At 48.2% G+C, this 26520-nt stretch overlaps 1 protein-coding gene across 1 annotated transcript; it reads right to left on the bottom strand.

Annotated features, from left to right (window-relative positions):
• Window positions 1-6443: 6443 nt before the first annotated feature.
• Window positions 6444-23789, bottom strand: LOC106827082 (zinc finger protein 77-like). Its single transcript, XM_044752068.2, has 4 exons — window positions 23633-23789; window positions 11540-11666; window positions 10314-10494; window positions 6444-9904 (listed from the first exon to the last, which is right to left on the bottom strand). Exons 1-4 carry the CDS (start codon window positions 23633-23635, stop codon window positions 8629-8631), a joined length of 1587 nt encoding a protein of 528 aa, XP_044608003.1. The 5' UTR covers window positions 23636-23789; the 3' UTR covers window positions 6444-8628.
• Between the last annotated feature and the right edge of the window lie 2731 nt (window positions 23790-26520).

Genomic DNA, 26520 nt, shown 5'->3' with positions numbered 1-26520 from the left:
ATATGACTTTCCCATTCTGTGGGGTGTCCTTTTACTCTCTGTGTAGTGTCCTTCAATGCACAAAGGATTTTAATTTTGAAGAAGTCCAATTGATCTGTTTTTCCTTGTGTTGCTTTTGCTTTTGGTGTGATGTTTAAGAAATCATTAACAAATCCAAATTCGTGAAGGTTTGTCCGTGTTTCCTTCCCTCACTGGGTCCCCAGGACAGTCTGCTGGGGGGCTTCTCAGCAGAGCCACTTTCAAGTCCTGCACCTGGGAAGAAGCTTCTGATAAATCACATGTCCCTGGACACTGTGTTAACATGAAAGGCCATGAAGTTGAAAGTAACAGTTTCCACTTTCAGTGATAATGGTCCTTGCCTCTGTGAACGTGCTCCCACTATACTTCTGTGCTTTCATGATGATGCTCCCGGCATAACAGGTTTTAATGCTTTGTCCTTTTAGGGCTCCTCCACCTCGTTCTTCAGAACAGCACGGCTGTCACTGAACATTTGTTCTTATTTATAAAGCTTAGAAGGTTTCTGGCCTTTCTAAGAAGAACTGTAGTAGTAACAGGATTTTGTGAAAACGATACATCTATTAAATACGGACACCGTGTTGACGCCGCTCTCTCCTTTCGTGGAACCTGCTCCATGTTTGCCTTTCTTTGAGCCTCCTTTGATGTCATTCAGTTTCATTTTAAAATTTTTAGGTCCACTTCTCCTACAGCCTTCTTAGACTTACTTGGTACTTAATAACTTCTTTGTGCTTTCGTACACGTTGTCTTTCAAATCGGTCAACTTCTTCTCGACAGTGATTAGAAATGGAATGACGTTTATGTTTCTATTGGGTTCGCATCCTGACAAGCTGTCGATCATCTTTTTTCTCTGCTTCCCCTTAGATACTTTGGAGGTTGTAAACACACAGTTGTTCCAGCTATGGCACAAGTGACTTTTTCCTCCTTTCTAATGCGTACCCCTGTTCCTCGTGGCACTGGCTGGATGAATAGTCTATGCTGAAGGGGGCTGGGGCCGGGGCATTCTTGTTTTGTACATAATATTATTGAACGAGTGAATTTTGACCACTTGCACATGCGTTCTTTCATAAACATGTTCTCAAAGATGCCCTTGAAAAGGTGGTGAAAGTTCTCATCTATTCCTAAATTACTAAATATTTGCATGGGTGAATGTTGACATGTATAAAATGCTTTTCCTCCATCTGTTGAGATAATTTGAGATAATTTTTTTCAACATGGTATCGTACTGAGTTATATTAGTCGATATCCTAACATTTTACTGTAAAATATATCTGCAGAAAGATGCATAAAACGTGCATTTGACTGAAACATTACAGAATAAATACCCATGACCTCCCAACCTGGACAAGATGGAGAGGCTGCCGTCCCAGCCACATCCCACTCAGGTTGAGGGCCCGTCAGGACCCCACCCTGTCCTCTCACAGTGACCAACGTCCCAAACGTTTAAAAGATGATTTCCTTTTGTTTCTTTATAGTTTCATCACCTATGTACACAATGTCACCTGTTTTATATGGCATGTAAGTAGAATCAAACGGTATGTACCATTTTATACCAAATGTCTTTTGTTCAAGAGTGTTTAGTCTTCCATACCTTCACACTTCGTTCACTTCATTCATCCATTGTTACCCTATAGGATGACACCATTTAAGTGTCCTCCTTCCACTACTGGCAGCCAGCTCTTTTGGCTGCTATTGCTATTAAAACCAATGTTTCTAGTGACATTCTTTAAAATTTGTAGTAAGTTTGTAAGTTGTAGTAAAATCTAGTGACATCCTTATACATTTCTCTTCTGCCTTGGTTTGTCCTCATCTCATCTCCATCTTGACGGGCTCCAAGTTGAACTCCTCACACTTCACCAAATTCCTTCTCCATGGGTGATGACCCACATATAACTGATGGCAACTCCATCATGCCAGTTTTTTCTGAACAAAACAATGGAGTCACTCCTCACCCTTCCTCTCACCCCACCTTCAAGCCATCAAGAAATTCTGACGGCTCTAACTTCAGATTATATCAGGGCTCCAACCTGGCACATCAGTGTCACAGGTACCAGCCCAGTCTGACCCGCACCTTGAATGGCAGCATCATCCCCGTGTCTGTTCTCAAGGTACAGAGGGATCCGGTGAAGCTGCCTCCTCAGGCCACTTGTAGGCTCCAAGTCACTCACAACCAGCATCAGTCTCCCATGGCCAGTGAATCATGACACGATGTGAGCACCAGCCCATCACGCTCCTCTGCCGTTCTCCTCCTCTCTCTGCTCCAGGTGCACTGGCCTCTGGCTGTGCCCCTAATATCCAAGGCCCACGCCCTCCTTAGGAACAGCACTGGTCTGCTCGGAATAAAGTCCACGGGGGGGGGGGGGGCTGAAACAACAGGAAGTGATGCCCTCAGGGTTCTGGAGGCAGCATTCTGAAATCAGGTTGTCAGCAGGTTGGCTCCCTCTGGAGGTTCAGAGGGAGCATCTGTTCCAGCCACTCGCAGCTTCTGGTGGTTGCCAAGAATCCTTTACCTTCCTTGACTGTAGGCAGGTCACGCCAATCTTTGCCTCTGTCTTCACATGGTGAAGACATATCTGTCTTCTGTGCAGCCCTGTGTCCAAATTTTCCCCTTTTTCTAAGGATACTAGGACCTCATATAATCCACTGTGACCTCATCTTGATTATGAAACCAAGAATGAATGAGCTAAAAGAGGAAAAATTTGAGCTAAGCTCTGCTAACTGCATCTGTGCAGATTCAGCATAATCAGCTGTTTAAAACTAACCCGGCCTTTGTGTCCCTCCTTAGCACGTGAGTGAGCTGTTTTCCCCAAGAAGTCAAGGTCCAGACATCAAGAAGAAAGGAGATTCAGCCTCGCAAAGCCGAATGTAGGCGGAGGATGAAAACTAACCAGAAAAGTCCAGATGGTTGAGGAAAGAAAGATTCAACCTTCAAAACAAAACACAGGCTGAGGCCAGCCAGCAAGGCTACCTGCTCCCCATCGCCCACCTACAACGCCAGCCCACAGCCCCCTCCTCTTCCTAAAACCCCAAATAAAAACCTCTACCTTTTTCCCTTCCAGGAGGTAGATTGGAGCTTTAACTCCTATCTCCTCATCTGGCTCTTTTGATAAGAAACCTCTTTCCTTGCTAGAAGCCTGATATTTCAGTTATTGGCTTTCCTGCTCATCGGGTAACAAACCTGTGTTTGCGTTCTGTAACAATTACATCTGCAAAGACCTTATTCCAAATAAGGTTGTATTCTGAGGTTCCAGGTAGACATGAAATTCGGGGGCAGACTCCTGAACCCAGTGTATGTGTTTCTATGTGCCTTGTATATATTTTATAATTTAGGTATTAATGTCCAGTGTTATATGAAATACTTATCTTACTGTTCTGCTTTATTATTCCCATATACACATGCAATCTCCCTATCCATCTTATCCATCTCCCTCTCATCCCCTCACTGTGCTACTTTTCCCATGTTTGATGAAAGGTCAATGAAATCTACAGGTTGATGAGGTTCTGCTGAATGGTGTCATTTCATTGTTGGTAAGGCATGGAGGTATATGTCCCAGAATCCCTGTCTTTATGATTCTGGGTTAGAATTCACCAATTCCTTAACTCATGTCACAACTGGAAGGTACACATGAAGCAGCCATTACTCTCAGGGTTTGGAGCCACCATACGGATGGAGCAATGCATAGTGGCTTGACGGGCAACAGCTTCCAGCTTATTTTTCTGATCACCGGCCCAGTCAGTCAAGTCAAACTAAACACCGAATTCCCCTTTCCATTTTCTTAGAGGCCCTGGCCTCCACACATGTGCTCCTGTTCTCTGCAATTGTGGATCAGACTCTAGGGTCAGAGACCCACAGGTCTGGGCTGTGCAAAGCCCCGGTGTGCCCTCCAGGCCCCTCATGGAGGCTGTCACGGTGGTTGAGCTTGACCGACGCTGACTCCCCTCTGCTCTGGATCTTGCCTTATTTGTACCAGATGTTACTTGTACGGTGAACACCCATTCCCTTTATGTTGAGAAGATCTGGGGTCTAATTCCACGACGGACACAGCAGTGCAGCCAAAGAAAACGGGGGCTTGTTTCCCTGCTGCACCGTTGAGTGGCTGCACTGCCTGTCCTTCCACGTGAGAAGTGAGCACCTTCCTCATGTGTCAGGGACATGGTGGGAGTGTCCTGAACTCGGGGCTGAGAGCAGGCCCTCAGGATGTGTTCAGTTATCATATTTATGTGTGAATAAAACACTTGTGTACTCAGAAGATTCCACACGTTTCCCAGGAAAGTCTTTAGTGGTGTTTTCAAATCAGTTGTATATTAACAAATGTCACTGTGTGCTTTTCCCTGGCTGAGAGATTATGTTAAAATGTCTGCATTTGTGGGTTGTCCAATCAGCCTTGCAATTTTCTCAACTTGAGAATTCTTAGTCAGTATTCTCATGCATTCTTAGTCCACAGTACCACATGCATACGAGTTTAGAGAATTTTTTCTTTCAGGTAAACATTTACTCCTATATACTTGAAACTTCTGTCATTAAATTAACTTGTAATACAATAAGGAAAGTAAAATAGTGATTGGGCCACTGCTCTCTAGCCAAAGACCTCCAGGATCACACCTGCAGTCACAGAAAGTGGGGTGCACTGACTTAGAGCACTGGGGGTGCACACACCGTGCAGGACTGTGGGCGTGTCAGTAGGAGGGAATATGACACATGTGACGTGAGGACATATTTGGACAAGAATCTATCACACATTCAGCCTTGTGTGAGGTGACTTGAGTAAGTGTTCCAGCAAGAGTTCCTTTGCTCTGATTCGATGCTGTCAGGAGGTAAATGTAACTTTATGATTGGAGATCTTAACGGTTCTTGTCTAGAAATCAGAAAGGATGGCATGTAGCTAACACTAGTTGGTAAAGAGGCAGAGGTCACAATAGTAAGAAGCGGGAAAATTTGGTCAATAGTGTGGTTTGGCTTCTGTTCCATTGGTTGCATTTTGTGGACGTGATTATAACCTGCTCTTCCTTTTGTCTTGACCCATTGCAGTCACGGATTTGCCTCATCTGACGGTGGGGCTGGTGAAATTGTTTCTGCTCAACGTAAGTCCCAGCCCAGCAGTGTCAGCCCAGCTTCCAGATGTCTGGGGCTGCCTCTGTCTTTCTCACTGACTATGTGAACGCTGACGTATTTCTCACTATGCATGTGGCACTGTTTTAAGTGTTTTTTGTAAAGTGACTAAGTTATCATATAAATCTAGCTCCTCCTCAGCAAACTCTGTAAGGCAGACACGTTTATCTCCTTGGATGAGTTCACTGAGGCTTTGATGGAGGTGACTTACCAGAGGCCACAGATAAGAAGGGACCAACCAAAGATCATGACTCAAATGTGGCCTTCCTTTCTCACAGTCCATCTTCGTCGGGTGCTAAATGTTGAGCATCCATCACAGCTACACACTCGAGGCTCAAAACAGACTCTTATTTTGTACACTAATCCAGGTCCTGCAGGCCCCTGCCCCTGGGTCCTCATGCTCTCCGCCCCCCACCTGCTTGGTCACGACCATTCCCTTGATGCTCCCCTGTCACCCGTTCCTGGGCTGCAGTGACTCTCTAGGACCTGAGTATGATAAAATATCTCCCTGACCCTCCCGAAACCCCTTGTGACTGGTCATCCCCTAGAAGCCGACAGGACAGGTGCAGCATCACAACTCCAAATAGCATTCAGTGGGCGTCCCTCCAAACTTCAAATTCTATGGGCACTGGAAACGAGAGGACCACAACTTCACAAGGAAAACACTCTCTGGGTATTTAGAAGGGTAATTATTTGTAAAAATGTTTGAAATTAGAATTTCATGCTTCTGATATGAAAAAGCAAAAGTCTCATGGAAAATGTCAAGGATGGGCTCTTTCCACTGGTGGAGAAAACACACAGAGTGGTTGTGACCCACACCTTCCATGCTGGTACAGGTCAGTGCAGCTATACCGAGCATTTTCAGTGTGTTGGGGTCCCCATAACACTGGTCATATTGACTGATGAGTCGATGACACCAGAGAGGAGAGTCCATCCTGACAGTGGTTGGAATCCCTTAGGTACAGGCTTCCTCTCTGGAAAGGCTGTACAGACACCTTTACTGATCGTTTCCTCTCTAAGTGCCTGGGGGCCTAGTCAATTTACACATCCTCTCAGACATGAACCCCTACCAGGTCAAAATATAAGACATCCACCATGCCCAGGGCCAGAGAAGGATCCCTGGAGGCCATCTGACACAGAGGGAGAAACTGACCTTTGTCAACATGGGCAGAGCAACAGAACCATGAGCGTCAACCAGTGGAAATAACACAAGGGAACATCCCTGAGCAGGAGCATCAGCAATTACTCACTTGTTATAGTGAGAAACGTCCCATGGACAATGAGCACAATTACTAGTAACAAGATGACAGACACGGAGAAGAGTTTCCATTGCAGTATTGATTTTCCATGAAACCACTGAGAGCTCTGTGGACAACAAACATTTAGAAGCAGCATTTCCAGGAATCAGTAGTTCACTCAAGTTGGTTATGTCTGTAAACTGGAGCTCCCTCTCCTAACTCATTCCCACCACAAGTCAGTGCTCACCTCACCAAGAACTCTGGTGGTTCTACTTGTCCACAGAGAACTAGGGAAGATGTGTGTCCAGTTCTGCCTCCCACGCTGCTCGTCTGCAGGAGCCTGAGTCCTGGGGATCTCTGCCTGGAGACCACTGACATGTGCAACACTTACATTTTCATTATTAGGAATGAATAAGACACTTGAATGAAAATGATGGTAGCAGCATAGGAATTAATGAAAAACACACCAGAAAGAAAAATGTGAAAAGGTATATACATTGTTAATATTATCCCAAAATATAAATAGAAAAATTGACACAATTACAAGAATAAATTAATCCTCTAGAATGGGATATTTTAACATATACTCTCAGTTAATGGAACATAAAACATCCTAACACTTGTAACTATACAAGAGATTTGAAAAACAAAGTAATGTGTGCTTCCCAAGAAAAAATCTAGAGAACTATATTTGACCAAAAAATGTACATTGTTTTGAATGACACAAAAAAATGAAACAACACTGGGTAATCACATATAAAAGTAGAAAGTAACTAAACATACTGGTTTTATCATTTAGAGAGTACTCAGCTGTAAGAGAAAACTCTCATAAAGTGCCAGATACATTCACAACTGCTGCTTTTAATCAGGGAAATATCCAGAAACAAGAAATGCAGGATTATTGCAGCCTCTCAACAATGCAACCTGGGAAGGAAGTTTCCTGCATTTGTGGCTGCAGCATTAAATCTGTGAGGGTGGAGGCAGGAAACAGATCCACTAGTAGAGAACAAGATTCTCCCTACAGAATTCATGTCATTAGGAGAAGCATTGGAGATGGAGGGGGTCAAGGGTGAGAGGTCACTGTGTGACAGCATGAACAAGTGGCCTGTCACCAAAGGGCTGAAGGAAAATGCAAGGAACCATGTGAACCAGCAAACCAGAGAGTCCACCATGGGGGAGCTTGTGGGAAAGTCTGTGGAAGCTGCTGTCTAAGAGGGAACCAACGTCAAACATGGTGTTTGGTTGGGGCTGTTCCAGATGGGCAGAGCCAGAAGTCAGAAAAGTGTGCTGTGACACAGGCCCCTAGGTTCCCAGGCACCTCTGTCTCCTGATGGGACAGGAGAACTGAGAATCATGGCTTCTCCACTTCCGCTTTCCAAACCTCATGTGTCCTCCTCTGCTCGGGCACTTTAACTCAGAGCCACAAACAGAAGGACTCTGGGACACACGGTTTCCCACCTTCCCCAAGGTGACAGCGCAGTTCAGTAGAAGCATCTGGACTCCAGCTCCATCTTCATGCCACAACTCTCTCTTCTGAACTCAAAGCATCGTGACAATTTCCAACCAAGATAGAGGACACTGACCACAGGTCAAATTATGAACATCATCAGGTGGGACTGTCCTCACATATTTCCACAATTGCTAGTTCCTGTGAGGAACACAGAGGTGGTATCCATCAGCAATAAACAAATGTGGAAGATACATCTTTCAATAATAAAGACTGAGGGAGGCTAGATATTGAGTCAGAAAATTCTGGTATGTGCAGCACTGGACCAGAAAAGAAATTTCAGCAATACAGGTCTCATACCATGATCACATAATTTTCTCTAACATTCTATCAAGTTACACATGAATAAAAAACAAAAAACCACAACCACTTAGCACCCTTGGGTCCAAAACACATGGTAATGGAAATGAGACAATTTTTATAGAACTATACAGATATTTAAAGTTTGAGATAACAAAATACAGGTAGTACAGATGATGGGGTCCTAAAGGAACGTTATTCAGTATTTTATATCAGCAACATGAACTAGAAATCAATACAGCGGGAATCCTATTAAAGATGAGACCTTACAAAGAAAAAAAATATTTTTAACAATTGGAAGACTTCTGTCCTGCCCCGAGTTTTCCAGTACAAAATGAGTGAGGTGCTGCAGTGGAAGGTTTCCCAACGATCTTTCCATTCATCTCTCTCCAGTGTGTTTGCTGGCATTTACAACACGGCTTTAAGGGAGAATGAAGGCTTTCCCATAGTCTTTATCTTCACGGTCTCGCCCCAGTGTGTGTTCTCACATGCACTCGCAGGTTTGCAGGGTGCCTGAAGGTTTTCCCACAGTGCTGACACTCATAGGGCTTCCCCCTGGTGTGCGTTCTCATGTGTGCTCGCAGGTTTGCTGGGTACCAAAAGGCTCTGCCACACTGCTGGCACGCATAGGGCTTCTCCTCATTGTGTGTTCTCACATGTTTCTGTAAGGACGAGGGCCAACGGAAGGCTTTCCCACAGTGTGAACATTCATAGGCTCTCTCCCCACCGTGCGTTCTCATGTGTCCTCGAAGGGAGGAGTGACGAGTGAAGGCTTTCCCACACTGCTGACACTCAAAGGGTCTCTCCCCAGTGTGGGTTCTTGAATGTTCTCGAAGGGACGAGGAGCAACTGTAAGCTTTCCCACATTCCTTACACTCGTGACGTTTCACTCCGCTGTGCATTCGCACATGTCTCTGAAAATATCGAGGATGCCTGAAGGCTTTCCCACACTCCTTACATTCATAGGGTTTCTCTTCACTGTGCATTCGCACATGTTCTCGGAGGGAGGAGGAACAGCTGTAGGCTTTCCCACATTCCGTACATTCATAGGGTTTCACTCCACTGTGCGTTTTCATGTGCACAGTAAAGTATTTGGCACAACCGAAGGCTTTCCCACATTCCTTACACACATAAGGTCTCTCTCCACTGTGCATCCTCATGTGTCCTTGCAGGGATGCGGGGTAACTGAAGGCCTTCCCACACTCCTGACATGCATAGGGTTTCTCTCCAGTGTGGGTTCTCAAGTGTCGTGTCAGGTAGGAGTCATACATAAAGGATTTCCCACACACTTTACATGTGTGGATTTTCTTTCTAGAGTGAACTCTCAGATGTCCCTGAAAGGAGGAGGGGCAAGTGAAAGTTTTTCCACATTTCTTACACTCGAAAGACTTGTTACTACCCAGACTCTTTATGAATCTCTTAGATGCTCTCCCGGTATCCTGACATTTATAGGGTTTCTCTACAAAGTATGTTTCCATATGAGTGCTAAGGCATGAGACACAACTGCAGGCCTGCCCACATTCCTCACATGGATAATGTTTGTGTCCAGTGTGAGATCGTTGCCGCTTCTTAAGGAGAGAACAATCCGTGAGGGCTTTTCCACACTTCGTGCATTCACCGGGTTTAACTCCAGTCGGACACCTCTCAGGCACAGGAAGGTCTGTAATCTGGTTCAGGGTTTCTCCACAGCCATCACCTTCATTACTTCCATGGAGACTCTCCACCCAATGGCTCCTGTTCAAAATAGGAAGCACACTGTGAAGGATTGATGGTTATAAGTGATTTCTTTATGAATGATTTATTGATGGTCGTTGATCATTTTGACTATGTATTTGTCATTTTCAATGAATGGGGATGTTTTTGGCACTGTCTGCATTGTTACAAAGTAAAACAGGCCTAATGCTCGGCTGAGGGATAAAATGTAGCCATAACTTCCAGAATTTATTACATAGGAGGTTTCCTGATCATTGTTTTCAACTAATTTGTTTGAGAGAGTCGATATCTGCATCACATTTATGAAAATCTTGTCATGTGAAAATTCCCTCAGGGCACAATTGTTTAGCTAGAGTTCTACTTTTTCTTTAATTTCAAGTGAGTCTAGCCCTCTGCCGAGACCCCTTCCTCCTGTGGGAATGCCACTCACCTCACACGCCTCTCCTGGGCTGGGTGCTGATCTCCAATGCTTTGAAATTTACAGTTTTCTCCAAAAACAGACCAGGAATCATTTCTTGTGAATCTTACTATTTTCTCTTCACTGAATAGTTCATTCTCCAAAATGTCCCACTGAGAAATTGATCCACCTGTTCTTTCTTGAGTGCAACAATCTGCAACAATCAGCAGCATGAGTTAATTTCTTGGGAAAAAAGTGGCAGGATAAAGGGAGAAAAACAGATGATATGTGGATTTCATCTCATATATTGATCCAACAATGTAATCAAGTCTTATGAGAAAGAATGGACGTGTGAACAGAGAGCAACTCTCATGACCTCAGCTATCTGGGACCTGGCAAGAGTAGGAGAATAAGTCAAAATGGCAGCTTGTTCACTAAGCAAACTCCAAAAGAGATGGAGAGGGATGTGGAAATAAATAATATCAGAAGAGCAAAGTACGAAGGAATTGGGCAAAGGCAGACCCCCAAATGCTCCCTTTATAAGAGGAAATACAGAAGGTCTTCCCCAGGGGGAGAGAAGGGATGAAAAGTCAGCAGGGAAGCCAGGTAAGTGACCAACATCACCCGTCTCAAACAGTGACAGTGACGTGTCTACTGGACGTGTCCAAACATCATTCCCTCCTCCAGAGCCTGTTCCTCCCGAGGGTGGCTGCTCCCCTGGTGTGCGCAGGCACACGGACCCAGATGGAGCCTGTTTCCACTGCCCCAGCTGCCATGGGAGATGGATGCCGTGTGCGGCTGCTGACAGCTCACGGGGAAGAGCTGACTGAGAGAGAGGACAGAGGGGAACAAACAGCCCATGAGACGGGGCCATACTTTGGTCTTCAAGGCCAGTGAGGATGGATGAGTGTGGGGTTAGTTACAGCAAAACCACCATGTCACCTGTGTATTAACCAGTGTAACTGGCACAGGGGTGGAAACCATAAAGCTGCCCTCATTGCCCCAAAGGGACACTGGAGCCGATGCTCACACCTAGAAAATTAGGGGGATTTTTGTTCAAAAGAAATAAAAAGTCCATTTAATCCATGAAACTTGGTTTTGCTGGAAAAGCTGTTTGACTCTAGGTGGTTCCATGGAGGCTTGGACTGTGTCTCTCTTTTTTCCAACATGTTCCCATTTCCTGCCCCCAATAAGAAAGGACAAGTGCAAGAAACACCTGTTCCCTCCCAGACTCAGTGAAGGCGTGAAGCCGTCCTCACCCACGGAGGCCAGGTTCCTGCAGGTCTCCAGCATCACGTCTCTGTAGAGCTTCCTCTGAGCACCATCCAGCAGAGCCCACTCCTCCGGGGTGAAGTTCACAGCCACGTCCTCAAAGACCAGCGAGTCCTGAAACAGCCCACACCTTCTACTTCAGGCAGGCCCCGTCTGCACCAAGGGGTGTGGGAGGAGGACAGTCGGGGACATGGACTCAACTCCTAGGACTCCTGAGCTCTCACTCTCGAGGGAAATGACAATGAACGAGCAACTCAAATGCAGTCTGCACAGTGGTGGTAAGTGCCCGTGAAGCTGCAGCAAAGTGCGCCCACAACAACTGATGTCGACCCATCCACAACCATGGTTATGAGAGTATTTCCTGAGACAGAGCAGACTCTGAGATAAGGTGAAGACTGAAAAGTGAAATTACCTTTCAGAGAACCTGGAAATGGGGACATGGATTGATCACAAGTTACGTCCTTGTCAGTTGCAGAACTGGAACCAGAACGTCAGGATGTTCTGAACCCTGAGACGTGCAGTGCGGCTTGAGCTGAACACTCTCTCCTTGGAGGCAACAGCATTGAGGACCCTGGTCTGATCCCCTCACATCTGACAAAGGCAGAGACACGACCCCTCCCCGGGTGAGGTGGACGCTGTGGGCGTAGACGTGGGCCAGGGCCTGGGACGCCTGACGGGTAAGAGGAGAGCCTGGTTCCTGAAGAATCTCCCAAGCTGCAGGGCCTCTCCAATAAAGAACCGAGTGCTCGGAATGCGAGGAAAATGACCCAACAAAGGAGTCTCTGAAAGATCTGAAGCCAACAGAGCCAAAGGGGTCTTTAAAGAGGAAAAATAAACCTAATAAATATCTTTACAACAATATGTGGTGACACCACATTCGTGGAATAACAAGCAAACCATGATGAAGTGAAATTCAGAGATTTTTTTAAAACAAAATATATGTTCTTATGCCACAAGTAGAAGGACCCACAACTAAAATATACAAGTATGTACTGGGGGGATTTGGGAAGAAAAAGCAAAAAATATATATGTTCTCAAAATCTAAAGAAAACAATTCTAACTACATCAGCTACAGAGACAATGAGGCCATGTCACCTGGGACAGCAACTGGGTTTTGCCAACCACACACCTGATAGGAGACTCGTGTTCTCACTGTATTTAAGAAACTCGGATGACAACAATAAAAAATAGAAGAGAAAAATATAAAGACAAATAATACAATTAAATAATGGGCAAAGAACGTGAGCCGACGTTTCTCTTAAGAAATACAAGTGGCCACTAACCCCCGAACAGATGCCAGACATCACTCACCAGGGAAATGCAAATGAAAACCACAAGCAGGCCCTCCCCACGCCCTCCAGGATGGCTGTAAGACGGACAAACAAGCGCTGGTGGGATGTGAGGAAGGTGGAAGCTCGTCCATTGCTGACGGGAACATAACGGTGCAGCCACTTGGGAAGACAGTCTGGCGGGTCCTCAGGGATGAACACAGAGCTACCACATCACACAGCAATTCCATGCTAGGTATCCATCTCCCCAAGAGAAGCGACAACAAACATCAACACAAAAACTGATACACAGATATTCGCAGCAGCATGAGTCATAACAGACAAAATGTGGCAACAGCTCAACAGTCCATCAAGTGATCTGGAGAAGCAACATGTGGAATATTCTTACAATGGAGCACGATGTCGCAATAGGAGGAACGAAGTACTGGCCCATGGCACCAATCTATGAACCTGAATAACGTGAATGGGCTTCAGAAAAGACCACACAGAGCACGATGGCATGTACGTGAAATGTACAGAATAGCCCAGTCTATAGAGGTGGAAAGGAGAGTAATAAATTGTCCAGAACCCAGGGCGGGCTGGACTGGAACACGGAGTGACTGCTGGCACATACAGGTTTTCTTTTGGGGTGATAAAAATGTTCTAAAATTAGACTACTGGGATGCCCTTTAAATAAACTTTGTGGTATGTAAACTATCTCAATTACAGTTGCTTAAAAATACATTCAACACGCTAAACACACACCCTTCTTCAACCAATGGCAATTTTATTAAAAAAAATAGAACTTGGGCAAATAAAAGAAATTGTGGAAAAGGAAGAAAGTTACAGATGTTTCCGAGATTCAGCAGATTGGGGAGATGTTACAAACCACTCGTGGGAAAAGATCCTTCGGATTAGACACAATGGGACAAGTGTAAGGAATCGGTGAACGTCCCTGAGATGACACAGTGAACAGAGCATCTGAGGACGTCTGTGGGCATTAAAGAAACCTACCCGTAGACCCAGGGGTCCCCTCTAAATGCCAAGTTCCCACCATTCCCAGACCAGGGAGCAAACATTCAACAATTGGCGACTCCACATTGTAGAAACTGCAGAGCCTTACCAAGACCAGAAAGGGACAATCCTAACAATATTCACAGACGATGACATCCACACTTATACAGGTGAAAGGCTTTTTAAAAGAAATCTAACACATAAGCGCATAAACAGCACAACGCGTCAAAATCAGGTTCAGGACCAGCCTCGGCGGCCTTGTGGTGGAGTTCGGCGTGCTCCGCTTTGGTGGCCCGGGCTCAGTTCCCAGGTGCAGACATACAGCACTCCTCTGGGAGGGGCCATGCTGTGGTGGCCCACATCCAAAAACAGAAAAACATCAAGTTCATTTTGTCCAGAAAGGCAAGATGGATGCAATGTTGACTCTTCAGTGGGTATGTGTCCCAGCAATAGAAAGACATGCCTGTCCCCATCAGTGTTCATCTGTGACAAGACAGGTGAGAGACCAGAAAGGAACACTCATTATCAGGAAAAAATGGCATCTAGAGAGACCCAGAGCCAACGTCCTACTTAACGCGAAATGTGACAGCTGTTCCCTCCGAGACCAGGAAGGAGGGGAGGCGGCGCCTGTGTGCAGTTCTCCCCGCGAGGCCGGGCCAGCGCTGCAGCGGGGACAGGAAACGGGTAAAAGCTCTGCAAAGGGGAGAATCGACACTGCGTGGTTAGAGGGCAAGATCGGTAGGGAGAAATCCCCAAGTGCTAAGGACACATTATTAACACTTGTAACCGGCTTAGCGAGGGTGCCGGGGAAAAGTCTAACATTCACAGGTCAATTTCAGCTCCGCGTGCAGTGACAGGAGGAAAATGACCTTTTAAAGGAGATGATTTAGTCTGTTTCTCCCACTCTCCTGGGCACCCAACCTGCCGTGGCCACCAACTGTCAGGATGTGACATGTGCTAAGAAGGACCCGCAGATGGAACTGGAAGCCTTACGTGCTATTTCTCCAGGAGAGGGCAGTTTCTGGGAATTCAGTCCAGTTTCCTTTCAATATGGGGTGAAAATGGTGCTCCCAAGGCCTGGGGAACAAGATATTTACTGGGCAGAAACAGCCCAGACGTGTCCACCGCGTGCCGGCGGCGGAGCAGAGCGCGGCGGCTCCTCTCGGAACCGACACAACCCAGGGACTGTCTGAGCTGCCAAGGACAGTTCCTGAAGGGTCACCCCACTAATCCTGCGATGCGTACACGCAGCAGCATCTCAGATGCGACTCCTAACGCGGCCCCACCACGTGAGAACAAAGGCAAAAAGAAGAGCTTCTCGAAGTGCAGAATCGTAAGACGGCAGATAGAACCGGGGGAACTGGAAGGACGGCCGGGCTGACGAAGCCTCGTAAGCACAGTTTTTCCTCTTCTGTGTTGGGAACAACCCAGCCCTTCCCTCCTGCGAGTTGTCCTGTGTGTGTCTCCTCCGCCTCCTCAGGGAACACTTCACTGCTGACTTCTGCTTACCCACGTGCGGAGGTTTGCCCACACGAAGCAGTTCTCTGCGACACCAGCAGAGTGTCCTACACGTTAACTCAGTTCTGACACCATGTACCCGGAGATAGCGTCAGATCCCACAGGTAAGGGCTCAGGACCAGGAGGCCCCCAACCTCCCCAACGCACACTTCAGAGGCCAGTCACGAGCCTAGGTTGTCACCTGTGCTTATGACCAACGGGCTAAAGATCAGAGGTTCCAAGGACCCCTCCTTGGCTTTCATTAATTTGCTAAAGCGGCTCGCAGAACTCCGGGAAACATTACTTACGTGCAGCAGTTTATTAAAGGAAGTGATGAAGGATGCAGACACACATCCAGATGGAGGGCGTGGAGCTTCCATGCCCCGTCCAGGCTCAGCACCCTCCCTCCACCTCCACCCCTCACCAACCTGGAAGCTCCCTGAACCCACACTATTGGGATTTTTATAGCGGTTCATCATGTAGGCAAGATCGATCATTAACTCCATTTTGAGCCCTTCTCCCCTCTTAAGAGAATTGGGAGGGGCAGGGTCAGGGCTGTAAATTCCAAGCTTCGAATCATGGCTTGGTCTTTCTGGTGACCAGACCTCATTAGGGAGCCCACCCAGAGTCCCCACATTAGAACAAGACACTCGTGTCACCCAGGAAATTCCCACGGTGTCAGGAGCTGGGGAGACAACAACACGTATTTCCTACTATCTCATAAGCCTTTAAGCACAATTGGCTCTAAAGGTGACAAATTGTGCTCCACCTTGGAGACGAGGAAAGAGCATCCTTTAAAGAGTAAACTGGGCATGTCTACGGATGGCTAATTTTCAACAAGGGAGCCAAGCACACACAATGGAGAAAGGAGAGTCTCTTCAACAAACGGTGTTAGGAAAACTGGACAGCCACACGCAAAAGGATGAAAGTAGACCATTCTCTTACACCATGCACAAAAATTAACTCAGAATGGATTAAAGACTTGAATGCAAGACCTGAAACCATTACTTCTAGAAGAAAACACAGACAGCACTCTATGACATCCTTCTCAGCAGCATATTTTCAAGTGCCATGTCTGACTAAGCAAGGGAACCAATAGAAAAAATAAACAAATGGGACCACATCAAACTAAAAAGCTTCTGCACAGCAAAGGGAACCATCAACAAAATGAAAAGTCAACCTAACAATTGGGAGAAGATATTCGCAAATCATATGTCTGATAAGAGGTTAATCTCCAAAATATATAAAGAACTAATACACCACCACAACAAAAAAACTAACAACCCAATTAAAAAATGGGCAAAAGATCTGAATAGACATTCCACCAGAAAAGATATACAGATGGCCAACAGGCACATGCAAAGATGCTCAACATCACTAACTATCACGGAAATGCAATCAAAACTAAGATGAGATATCATTCACTCCCGTCAGAATGGCTATAATTAGCAAGACAGGAAAGAACAAGTGTTGGAGAGGATGTGGAGAGAAAGGAACCCTTGTACACTGCTGGTGGGAGTGCAAACTGGTGCAGCCGCTATGGAAAGCAGTATGGAGTATCCTCAGAAAATTAAGAACAGACCTGCTATATGATCCAGCTATTCCACTGCTGGGTATTTATCCAAAGAACTTGAAAACGCAAAGGCATAAAGATACACGCAGCCCTATGTTCATGCAGCATTATTCACAATAGCCAAGACGTGGAAGCAACGTAGCCGCCCATCAAGGGACGAATGGATAAAGAAGAGGTGGTATTTATACACCAGGGATACTACTCAGCCATAAGAAACGATGAAATCCGGCCATTTGTGACAACATGGATGGACCTTGAGGGTATTATGCTGAGTGAAATAAGGCAGAGGGAGAAAGTCAAATATTGTAGGCTCTCACTCACAAATAGAAGATAAAAACAACAACAAACAAACACATGGAGACAGAGATTGGATTGGTGGTCACCAGAGGGGAAGGCTGTGGGGGGAGAGCGAAAGGGGTGATCAGGCATACGGGTGTGGTGATGGATTCTAATTAGTCTTTTGTGATGATCATGATGTAACCTACAAAGAAATCGACATAGAATGAAGCACACCTGAAATGTATATGATGTTACAAACCAGTTACCTCAATTAAAACAATTAAATAATTATTTTTTAAAAAGTAAACTGGGGGGCCAGCCCCACAGCACGGTGGTTAACAGAGTGTTCCACTTTGGCAGTCCAGGTTCACAGGTTCGGGTCCAAGGTGTGGACCTACCCACTGGTCAGCCATGCTGTGGCAGCATTCCACATATAACATAGAAGAAGACTGGCTCACAGTTAGCTAAGGGTTAATCTTCCTCAGCAAAAAAAAGAGGAAGATTGGCAACAGATGTTAACTCAGGGCGAATCTTCCTCAGCAAAAAAAAAAAAAAAAGTAAACTTGGTCTAAAATCCTTCCTGACTCTCCTGGTAGGCAGGGGCTTTTTATAAAACATAATTCTTGGTATACTTCTCAGGTAAAACTTTTGTCAGGTGACAGTTCACAGAGAGGTGTGGTTGTATTAAATTATTTTCACAAACCTGCCTCCGTCAAAGGTGAACGTGTCATGTGTGAGTGAACTTTATAAAGGCTGCTGAGCTTTGAAAGTGGACAAATATGAGGAATAAATAATAATCAGTGTTAATTTATAAGATCTTATTCTAGCGGATGTGACATTTCTTTAAAGGCATAGGGAGCCCTTTCCAAACTCTCATCCCAATGGAGCAAATTCCGAGTGGACAGTTATCCCACCGCATGGCCGCTGGTGATGGACTCTCATCTTAAGTCAAGTCTCCATCTCGTCTTTCTCTTTATCACGGAAGCAGAAATTGCCCTGAGAAATTTCAATACTGGTGTTGGAACCTTATACATAATCCTCTGAGTTACTTTTTATGTTTCAAAGGTGAAAGTTCCTCCTTAGTAAATAGATATCTGCTTACACTTGTCTCTTGGTGGCGACAAGACATTTGCGGTCATAAGCTCCCTCACTGGCGTGTGGAGGAGGATATCAAGACACATCTGCCCAGTGACTGAGGACAAGAGCTGGTTCCTGTTGGAAGCACGGCTCTGCTGCACGCACCACGACGGGAGGAAAAGAGGCCTGCATTTGTCACTTTTGTCTTGTTGGAGACAATGAATTTAAGAAATCTGTCGTTATCTTCTACTCTGTTTTTAGCTGTTTGATCACTGACGTCTTGTAAATGGATCAACAGAAAACCACATTTCGGTCCGGCCTCTTCTCAGAGTCTTTCCAAGTATCCAAATGCATTCCTCGCCCTGGGCTCTTGGTAACGACAGACACAGAAATCTCTCCAACGCTGAACAGAGGTAGATGCTTGCTTTTTAAAATCATTAATAGAGGAAACTAATGGTGAAACTAATCAAGAAAAAATATTGTAACAGAAGGAAACATTTGCCTTTATTCACAGCTTACGTGATTGTGTGTCACACCCAAAACACGAGGAAGATAATCACAGAATCAGATTTTTACTAAGTTTCTAGAATGCAAACTCATGAGAATAAACCTCAAAGTATTCTCAATCATTAGAATCAACACTGAAAACTAAATTCCTAAAATAGCCTTTTTAAATTGCTATTAAAATTAATTTTCTTTAAGGCCTAAAATAGGTCTAATGAAGGATATCAAATGATTTAATGGAAATATTTCAAAAGGCCATGAAATGACACCAGAGTGCAGTAAGAAATGGAGAGCCGGCGCGTGTCCTCGGGAAGGAGACCTCGACGTCAGCTCTCCCAAAGAGGTCAGGAGTTGCAGGAAAATTCCATTAAATCTACAACAAAGCTTGCTTTGGGATTCGTTTTGAGTTTTTGTTTTGTTTTGTTTGAATTTAAGAAAAAGGAGCTACCTGTAAAAACTGAAATGACACACAAATTCTAAGACTAGCTGACATTTCCTATAGAAGGAGATGGGAATTTCCCTAACAGACATCCAAGCTTTTTAAACTCCAAGGGTCAGGACAGGATGGCGACCAGAGGGACGGACAAGGACACCAATGGAGACAACGGACGCCCTGAAACAGGCCCCCGATGTCGGTACGTGGACCTGCCCCAGAGCAGGCGCTGCCGGGCGGTGGAGAGATGGGGACACGGTGATACGTGGGGCAGTGACGACTGGTGATCTACAGGCGAATAAGGGACCGTTTTCCTGATCAACCTCACGGACAATAACCAGCTCGCTGCAGATTTAACTGTGGGAGACGAGAGGAGGACGCTGACAAGAACTTACAGGTAAATGAATTTGACTTCAGAGTTAGGAGACTATTCTTATAGAAGAAAAAAACAGTCAGCTACAAGGAAGAGACTGAGAAAGCCGAGTCTGTTCAATTAAGAAGCGTCCATCTAAGTGCAGAGTAGAGTAGACACAGAGATGATAAACCACAACCTGGGAGGAAATACTTGCAACACCTAGAAATGAAAAACGATGACTGTCGAGACCATGGAAAGAAAACATGAGAAATCAGTAAACACACAAATGAATGAGAGGTGAGAAAATGACAGAAATCCATCTGACAGAAGATGAACTGCCACCTGAGACATGCTCATCCCCAACGGGAATCAGTTCAGACCAATTTGGAACCCCAGGAGACCCCGTTTCACACACTCGAGATGGACAACTTTGTGAACTCCAAGTGCTGGAAACGACGCGGAATAAACACATGTGTGACAGTCAGACACTTGATCCCGACACTCCTTCACCAGCATTTCCTAGGAAACTGGGACTTACCCATAATCTACAACTCTGCAATTTTTCCCCAACATGTGAAACATTGATGACCCATTTGCACTTGGAGATAAAAACAGAGATGCCTGCAGCCGCACTGCCAACAGAAGAAAAAAACTTGAGACGAGCCAGGCCCTGCAAGGAGTGGAGTGGATGAGGAACCGGGTGAGCCCAGCCTCAGACGCCAGCACGTGTGACACACTGGGGCTGAGGAAGCACAGAGAGGCCTTCCGTGTGACATGGATGCTGTATCCTGGTGCTATTCACTCCCTGCAAATTCAGCAGAGGCAGAACCACACAGAGCCCTGCTTGGTGACGGAGAACAGACGGAAAGCCACAAAGAGAAACACAAAGAAGCAGGACGGTGGTCACCCGGCGGGGCAGCACGCTGGGAGATGCCACCACCCAACCAAGAAAATAAAAACTTCACACCTTCACATAACAGAACAAAAGTCCAGGCGCTCGGGCGCCCTGGGGTCACAGGGCGCAGACCCCGTCAAGGACACACGGGGAGGAGCAGCGCGGTGGGAGCCAGCGCAGGGCAGCACCTGCTCCACAGCGACAAGGACACGGAAGGCACGAGGTGGAACCTGGTCCTGAGCTGGGCGGGGTCGCCCTGCGGGGAGGTGGGCAGGCGGCCCCTCCCAGGGCAGGAGGGACAGAACCCGGGGCTGCGCTCAGCCCGGCTCCCTCCTCAGGGCGGACGCGCCCCTCCTCCCGGGCCTCCTTCTCAGCAAAGAGGAGCCGCTCCGAGCTCCCACTCCGCCCCGTATAGACGCTCCTTTCACAGACCCTCTCACCAGCAGGGACCCCCGGGAGCCCGCCCCACGTGTGACCTTCACAGACTCACTCAGCGCGCAGCACACTCGGCTCCACCCACTCCATGCACGATGCGGCGCCGACCCCCAGGAAGCAGCCCCAGGGCCGCCCCACGCCCCCAGCACACCCGCAGGGGCATCTCCCCACCCTGCTCTGCGGCTCCTCTCAGCATCTGCAGCTCCTCCCGCCCTGCGTCTGGGGCTGGAGTCACCGCAGGGGGACATCCCGCTGCTCCCTCCGTCTCCTCCCACGCAGGCCCAGCTGTAGGCCAGCGTGTCCCCAGCCCAGGACATGCACCTGCTCCCAGCACCATGGGACTTTCAAATGGGACCGAGACCCCGTCCCAGTGTGTTGACAAATAAAAATGGCAAGCAATAGGATATATTGGAGTATACGAGGAAGCCATTTGGTATAAACCTAATTCGGCCTGACTTTGTTTTTTCCAAAAGGGCCTGACTGTGGCTGTTGACCACACGTTGTATATCTGCTTAGACATTTCCTATGGCCAGAACAAAGGCCCTTGAGATAAAGGTGCAACTTCCCCCCACATTGGCATTTCCTTAGGGATAAGCATCTTTCCTTAGGCTAGGAACTGATGGCTGCACTCACCTTTGACCACCCAGCTCACCTGTGACCACTCAGCTGGAGACAACAGACTGCCACCCTGCTGCGTTCACTGAGACAGAAGGCCTACCTGCTGTTTCCATCAATCGCTGTGCAGACAGAGCAGTCTCGCGACTATTGTAAAAGGGACATTTCAATCCTATGTGAAACATCCTCTCTGGGGGTACATAACCACTCTGTGCACCCCACTTCTTTGGTGCCCTTTCTTCCTTCGAGAAGAAAGGCCCCGGGTTATAATCCTCAGATTTAAGCTCAGAATAAACTCACCCAAATTTTCATTTATAGATGAAAATATTTTCGTCGACAGTGTGAACGGGAACCGCAGAGTCACTGCTCCCCTGCGTCAAGGACAAAGCAGGGGAGGGAAGCTCCGGGGCACTTTATGGTTTAAGTAACTGTTCACTGCTCATCCCTCTCAGAGAACAGACACGAGGTCACTATCGTCCTCATGACGACAAACTAAGTCAAGGAATCAGCACTCAACACGTCTTGGTCACAGGTCACATGTCACAGAATCTGCATTAACCTTTGACGACCAGCTATTAACAGGAAGTGGGACTGGATCACAGTGTCACAAACTGCCCCCTGCATGGCAGTTTCTCTACGATTTTCATGAACCTCTTTAGCCCGTGACCCCACCACCCACAGGCAAGAGAGGAACCGCGTGCACTGTCCCCGCAATTCTCCTGGAAGAGAGGACGCGCTCTGCACGGACCCTGTCCACAGCGGCGTCTCTGGTTCAGTCTCAGAACAACACCAGTCAGCAGAACAAGGCAGAGACCTGACCCCTGACGCCCACATGACAAGGAAGAAAGGAGGGAAAACGGGTCCAGTCCCTTCACCGCTGCTGGAGCTGAGGCAGGAACGGGAGAAACTGTGGGTGCTGGAGGGTCACAGAGGGGGAGCCCACGGGGTCAGGTGGCAACGCTGAATCCTCCCTGAGACATCGGAAAACATCCATCAAAGGTGAATGGAACCCCCCATCTAAGACTCACAGACAAGTTGTAACTATGACACAGCCAGAGGGAGCCCTCTAAATCTGCATTCTGTGTCTGTTCAAGGATTAATCGATCCGCTCGTCCCCACCGACGAGCAGAACAAACGCGTGTCGGCCACGCTGCTTCAGCCTCTCCTCCGCAGACCCCGCCCTGGGCCGCCCGCAGCCCGGGCCCGCAGACGGCCCCTCCGAGGACGGGCTGCGCTCGGGGACCTGCCATCAGCACCACACCCGGCCTCCTGCTCTGTCCATTCCTCTCCGCTCCAGACAAACGCCGCCCAGCTCCTGCGGGTCCTCCGGCCAGAGCGCCCCCTCCCGCCCCTGCGGTCCCTCTCTGGCAGGAAAGTGTGCTCACTGAGCTCGGATGCTTCGTCTCCACCGCCTGACCCCTGCGCACCATCGCCCCCTCCTTCCCAGACGCTCTCGGCCTCCGCGCGCCCCGCAGGCCCGGCCCCCGCCCGTCGGAACGAGCGCTCAGATGCAGAAATGGAGTGACTTATGCTAAGCCACACGCCACCAAACTGAGACGACTGCAGTTTCTGCCTCTCCCAGGAATGCAATCTGAAACCAGTCAATCAGGAATTACCTGGCCAGCAGTAGCGAGGTCATCCGCCTGATGGACCTGACCTTGCCACAAATAATGCACTTTCTGCTAACATAACTTCCTTGTTCCCGCTCCCTTCTGCCTGCGAGAGCCTTTCATTTCCTACCGCTCCTCCAGGCTCCTTCCAGCTGCCCGATTCATGAATAAACATTCGTGGGAAAACACTCGTTGGAAAAAACCAATGTGATCTTTAAAATCTACGAGTTGAATTTGGTTTTTTAACAGGATTACAGCCTCTCCTTAACCCAGCAGGATTTGATTTTATCTGTCAGGTCCAAGTCCGGTCCCCCACCGGTCCGCCCCCAGCCCTGATCGCCCGCCCGGGGTCGTCCCGTCCCCCTCGGACCCCCGCCCGGCCAAAGACTCGGGTGGGACCCGGGACCCCCATGCGGCCGAGGGCGGGGACTCGGGTGGGACCCCCGTGGTCGCGGGGAGACCCGGGCCCTCGGCCGCTTCCAGCCGGTTCCGGTCGGTTCGAACCGGCCCGGCCCGCGTACTCACCATCTCCGCCCGCTCCGGACTCTCCGCGCGTCCTCCCCGCGGCCCCGGCAGGTGAGAGCCACCGGACTGGACACCTGGGGCCGCGCGGGGCAGGCGCGCGCGGGGCCGCGGCCGGAAGAGAGGAACGTCCACGCGGTTGCGAGCGCGCCCGCCCCCGGCTCTGATTGGACTGTTCTCCCGGACCCCGCGTGCTGATTGGACGGTGCTCCGGCCCCTTCACTGTCTTGGCCCCTGATTGGACAGTGCTCTTAGACCCCCCCCCCGACGCCCGTGATTGGACAGCGCCTCAGAGCCCGCACCCCTATCCTTTTATTGGCTCATTCCCTTCTGGGTCCCGCCCCAGAGCTCCTGATTGTTTCTCGTCACGGCCCCCCTTATTCCTGATTGGACAGCGTTCCAGTCCCTGTATCCTGAGTGATAGGCGGGGGCGGAGCTCACGTGGCTGAGCCGGGCGGAAGTGCTGTTTCTAGCTCTCAACCCTTCCCTGCCCGACCTCCTCTGTGGACCCGGACCGACCGGCTCGGGTCGTGGGCTCCGAGCGGAATGCGCTTCCAGCCGGACTGATCCGACGTCTGCCTGCAGCTCCGCGGCCCCGCCGGCGTCCTCCTGGACCGCGAAATCCCGACTCAGTTTACCCGCGGAGCGCCCCCTCTCCGGACCCTGGTCAGAGCAAGACGGCTTGGTGACCTCCGGGGTCAGGGGTCGGCCCGGGGACCAGGTCACCATAGATCTGTGCCCTTTGCAAAAGAGCAAAAACACTCAACAGTGAACGTCACCGCCTGCAGGGCAGGGCCCGGGTCAGTTTTGACGTGTGACCTTTGACACCGGCAGGCCCAGCCGCCCTTCCCCGCCCCCACCTCTGGGGCTGACCAAGGTTCACCAGGTCCCATTTCTTACCCAACCTGTCAGTCTTCCCTCCCGACGGGCCCTGCACTTTGGGTCGCCCCCCAATTCTGAGCAAGCCCGGAGATGCTGTCCAAGCCCCTGGTCCGCTTCTGCCGAGAATGGGCTGACCCCAGGAGGCCCCGTGCTGTCCAACCGTGTGATCCTGCAGCCAGCTCATCTGCCCGGTTTCCCCTGCTGCCCCCTTTACATAGAAACGAGAAGCCCTTTTCCGTCTGAGTCGAGATCTTGCACGTTGCTCAGATATGAGCCTTGTCCCTATTGCAAGAATCTTTGCGAATGAAGTTTCTCCGTATCTAAGGGTAGATTTGTTTTTTATTAGGCATGCTTTCAATCAAGAAACCTGCAGCTTCCTGAGAGCTTGGTGCCGGTGGGAAGTTGGAACACTAGCCCAGGGGCGGGAACTCTTGTCAGAACCACCACAACACGTGAGATGTGTTCGTGAAAATTCTCAGGTGTACAATTTACACTGAAAAGAAATTTATTTTAGGTCAGTTTTTGAGGATGTCCCTGGAGAACTTTGAAATGTAAAAGGCTATGATATCTCTAAGGCAACTGAATTCCTATTCAACCAATTCAAGAAAAAAACAGGAAAAGCTCATATGAATTTGGGATGGACCAGACAACTCTTAAAGCACCTACAGAATGGGCTAAAATGCCTAATGCATTGAATAGGCTGCCCATTTCAGAAAAATATTTCCAGAGGCTGGCCCCGTGGCCGAGTGGTTAAGTTCGCGCACTCCACTGCAGGCGGCCCAGTGTTTCATTGGTTCGAATCCTGGGCGCGGACATGGCACTGCTCATCAAACCACGCTGAGGCAGCGTCCCACATGCCACAACTAGAAGGACCCACAATGAAGACTATACAACTATGTACCGGGGGGCTTTGGGGAGAAAAAGGAAAAAAAGAAAATCTTTAAAAAGAAAAATATTTCCAGTTCGAGATGGGATTGGAAGTACTTTCTCCGATATTACGTGTCATTTTATGTATAAACAGTATTTTTAAAATTCATTTTTCTGGGTTGTATTTTATAAGTTTTAAAGATTGTTTTGCTGGTGGGACACAACACAACACTGGAGCAGTTGACAGGCAGATCTCTTTGTTACTTACAGCCCCAGACAAGGGAAAGATGCCAGGCTGGGCCACCGGGGGTTGCACCCAGGGCCAGGGTAACAGCAAGCTGCAGCTGTGTATGGTGTTGATTTCTGCATGGCAAGCAGAGTTGGGGTAAGCTGGCTTTGCGGGCTCCCAGGGGATCAGCTAATTTGAATCACTCTGGGCTTGGGGCGTAAGAGCTGTCCCGAGCTGTGTGGTACCCGGCCCAGGGGCTGTTGGGTGAAGGGGAATTGACAGTTTTTAGGCGGGACTTCAAACAGGCTCAAGACAGCACTTGTGAAATCTCATATTACAATTGGCCCCTTGATGTCTTGACATGAGTTTTGAGCTCAATTATTTGAGTGGCCCAAATAGCAGAGGAGAGCTCCAGAGAGGAGGGCGTGACTGGCCCTAAACAGCCTGAAAAAATTTCATTATGACACAAAAAGGAAAAAAATGAATGGAAGCACGACAGGACCCCGGAAGCCGGCTGGTATCCAGGCTGCCACTAATTTGGTGTTAGCCAGGAGAATAAGTCAGTTTTGGCAGAGGCCTCTCGTAATATCGCGGTTAAATTATGAAGTGTGCTCAGGTGGGAGTTAAGTTTTTGATGACGAAGATTTCGTGATCCAGGCTTTTTGGGAGAGTGGCTACCTTATAGTGTTGTTATTTCACGTACAAGAAGTATCAATCACATGGCAACACGTCCTTGACCGGTTATTAGCAAATCAAGGACCATTCCATTGTCACGACCGTTTATGCCAGGGTTGCTTGACCAAGGAGGCCTAAGATTTGTTGCACTTGAGAAATAGGAGGGATGAGAGTTTGGGGCATTTGCAGGTTGGCGTCAATGGTTTTCGCTTGTCGCATTAGGATCAGGGTCTCCGCG

This window comes from Equus asinus, chromosome 20 (assembly GCF_041296235.1).
Source record: "Equus asinus isolate D_3611 breed Donkey chromosome 20, EquAss-T2T_v2, whole genome shotgun sequence".
Classification (NCBI taxonomy): Eukaryota; Metazoa; Chordata; class Mammalia; order Perissodactyla; family Equidae; genus Equus; species Equus asinus.
The sequence above is the reverse complement of the archived record's forward strand: the minus strand, read 5'-3'. Positions and strand labels throughout refer to the sequence as shown.

Coding starts and splice junctions, on each gene's coding strand:
- LOC106827082 (XM_044752068.2), bottom strand. Junction 10,495..11,539: donor CAGGAACCTGGCCTCCGTGG/GTGAGGACGGCT, acceptor TGATTGTTGCAG/ATTGTTGCACTCAAGAAAGA. Junction 9,905..10,313: donor GCCCAGGAGAGGCGTGTGAG/GTGAGTGGCATT, acceptor TATTTTGAACAG/GAGCCATTGGGTGGAGAGTC.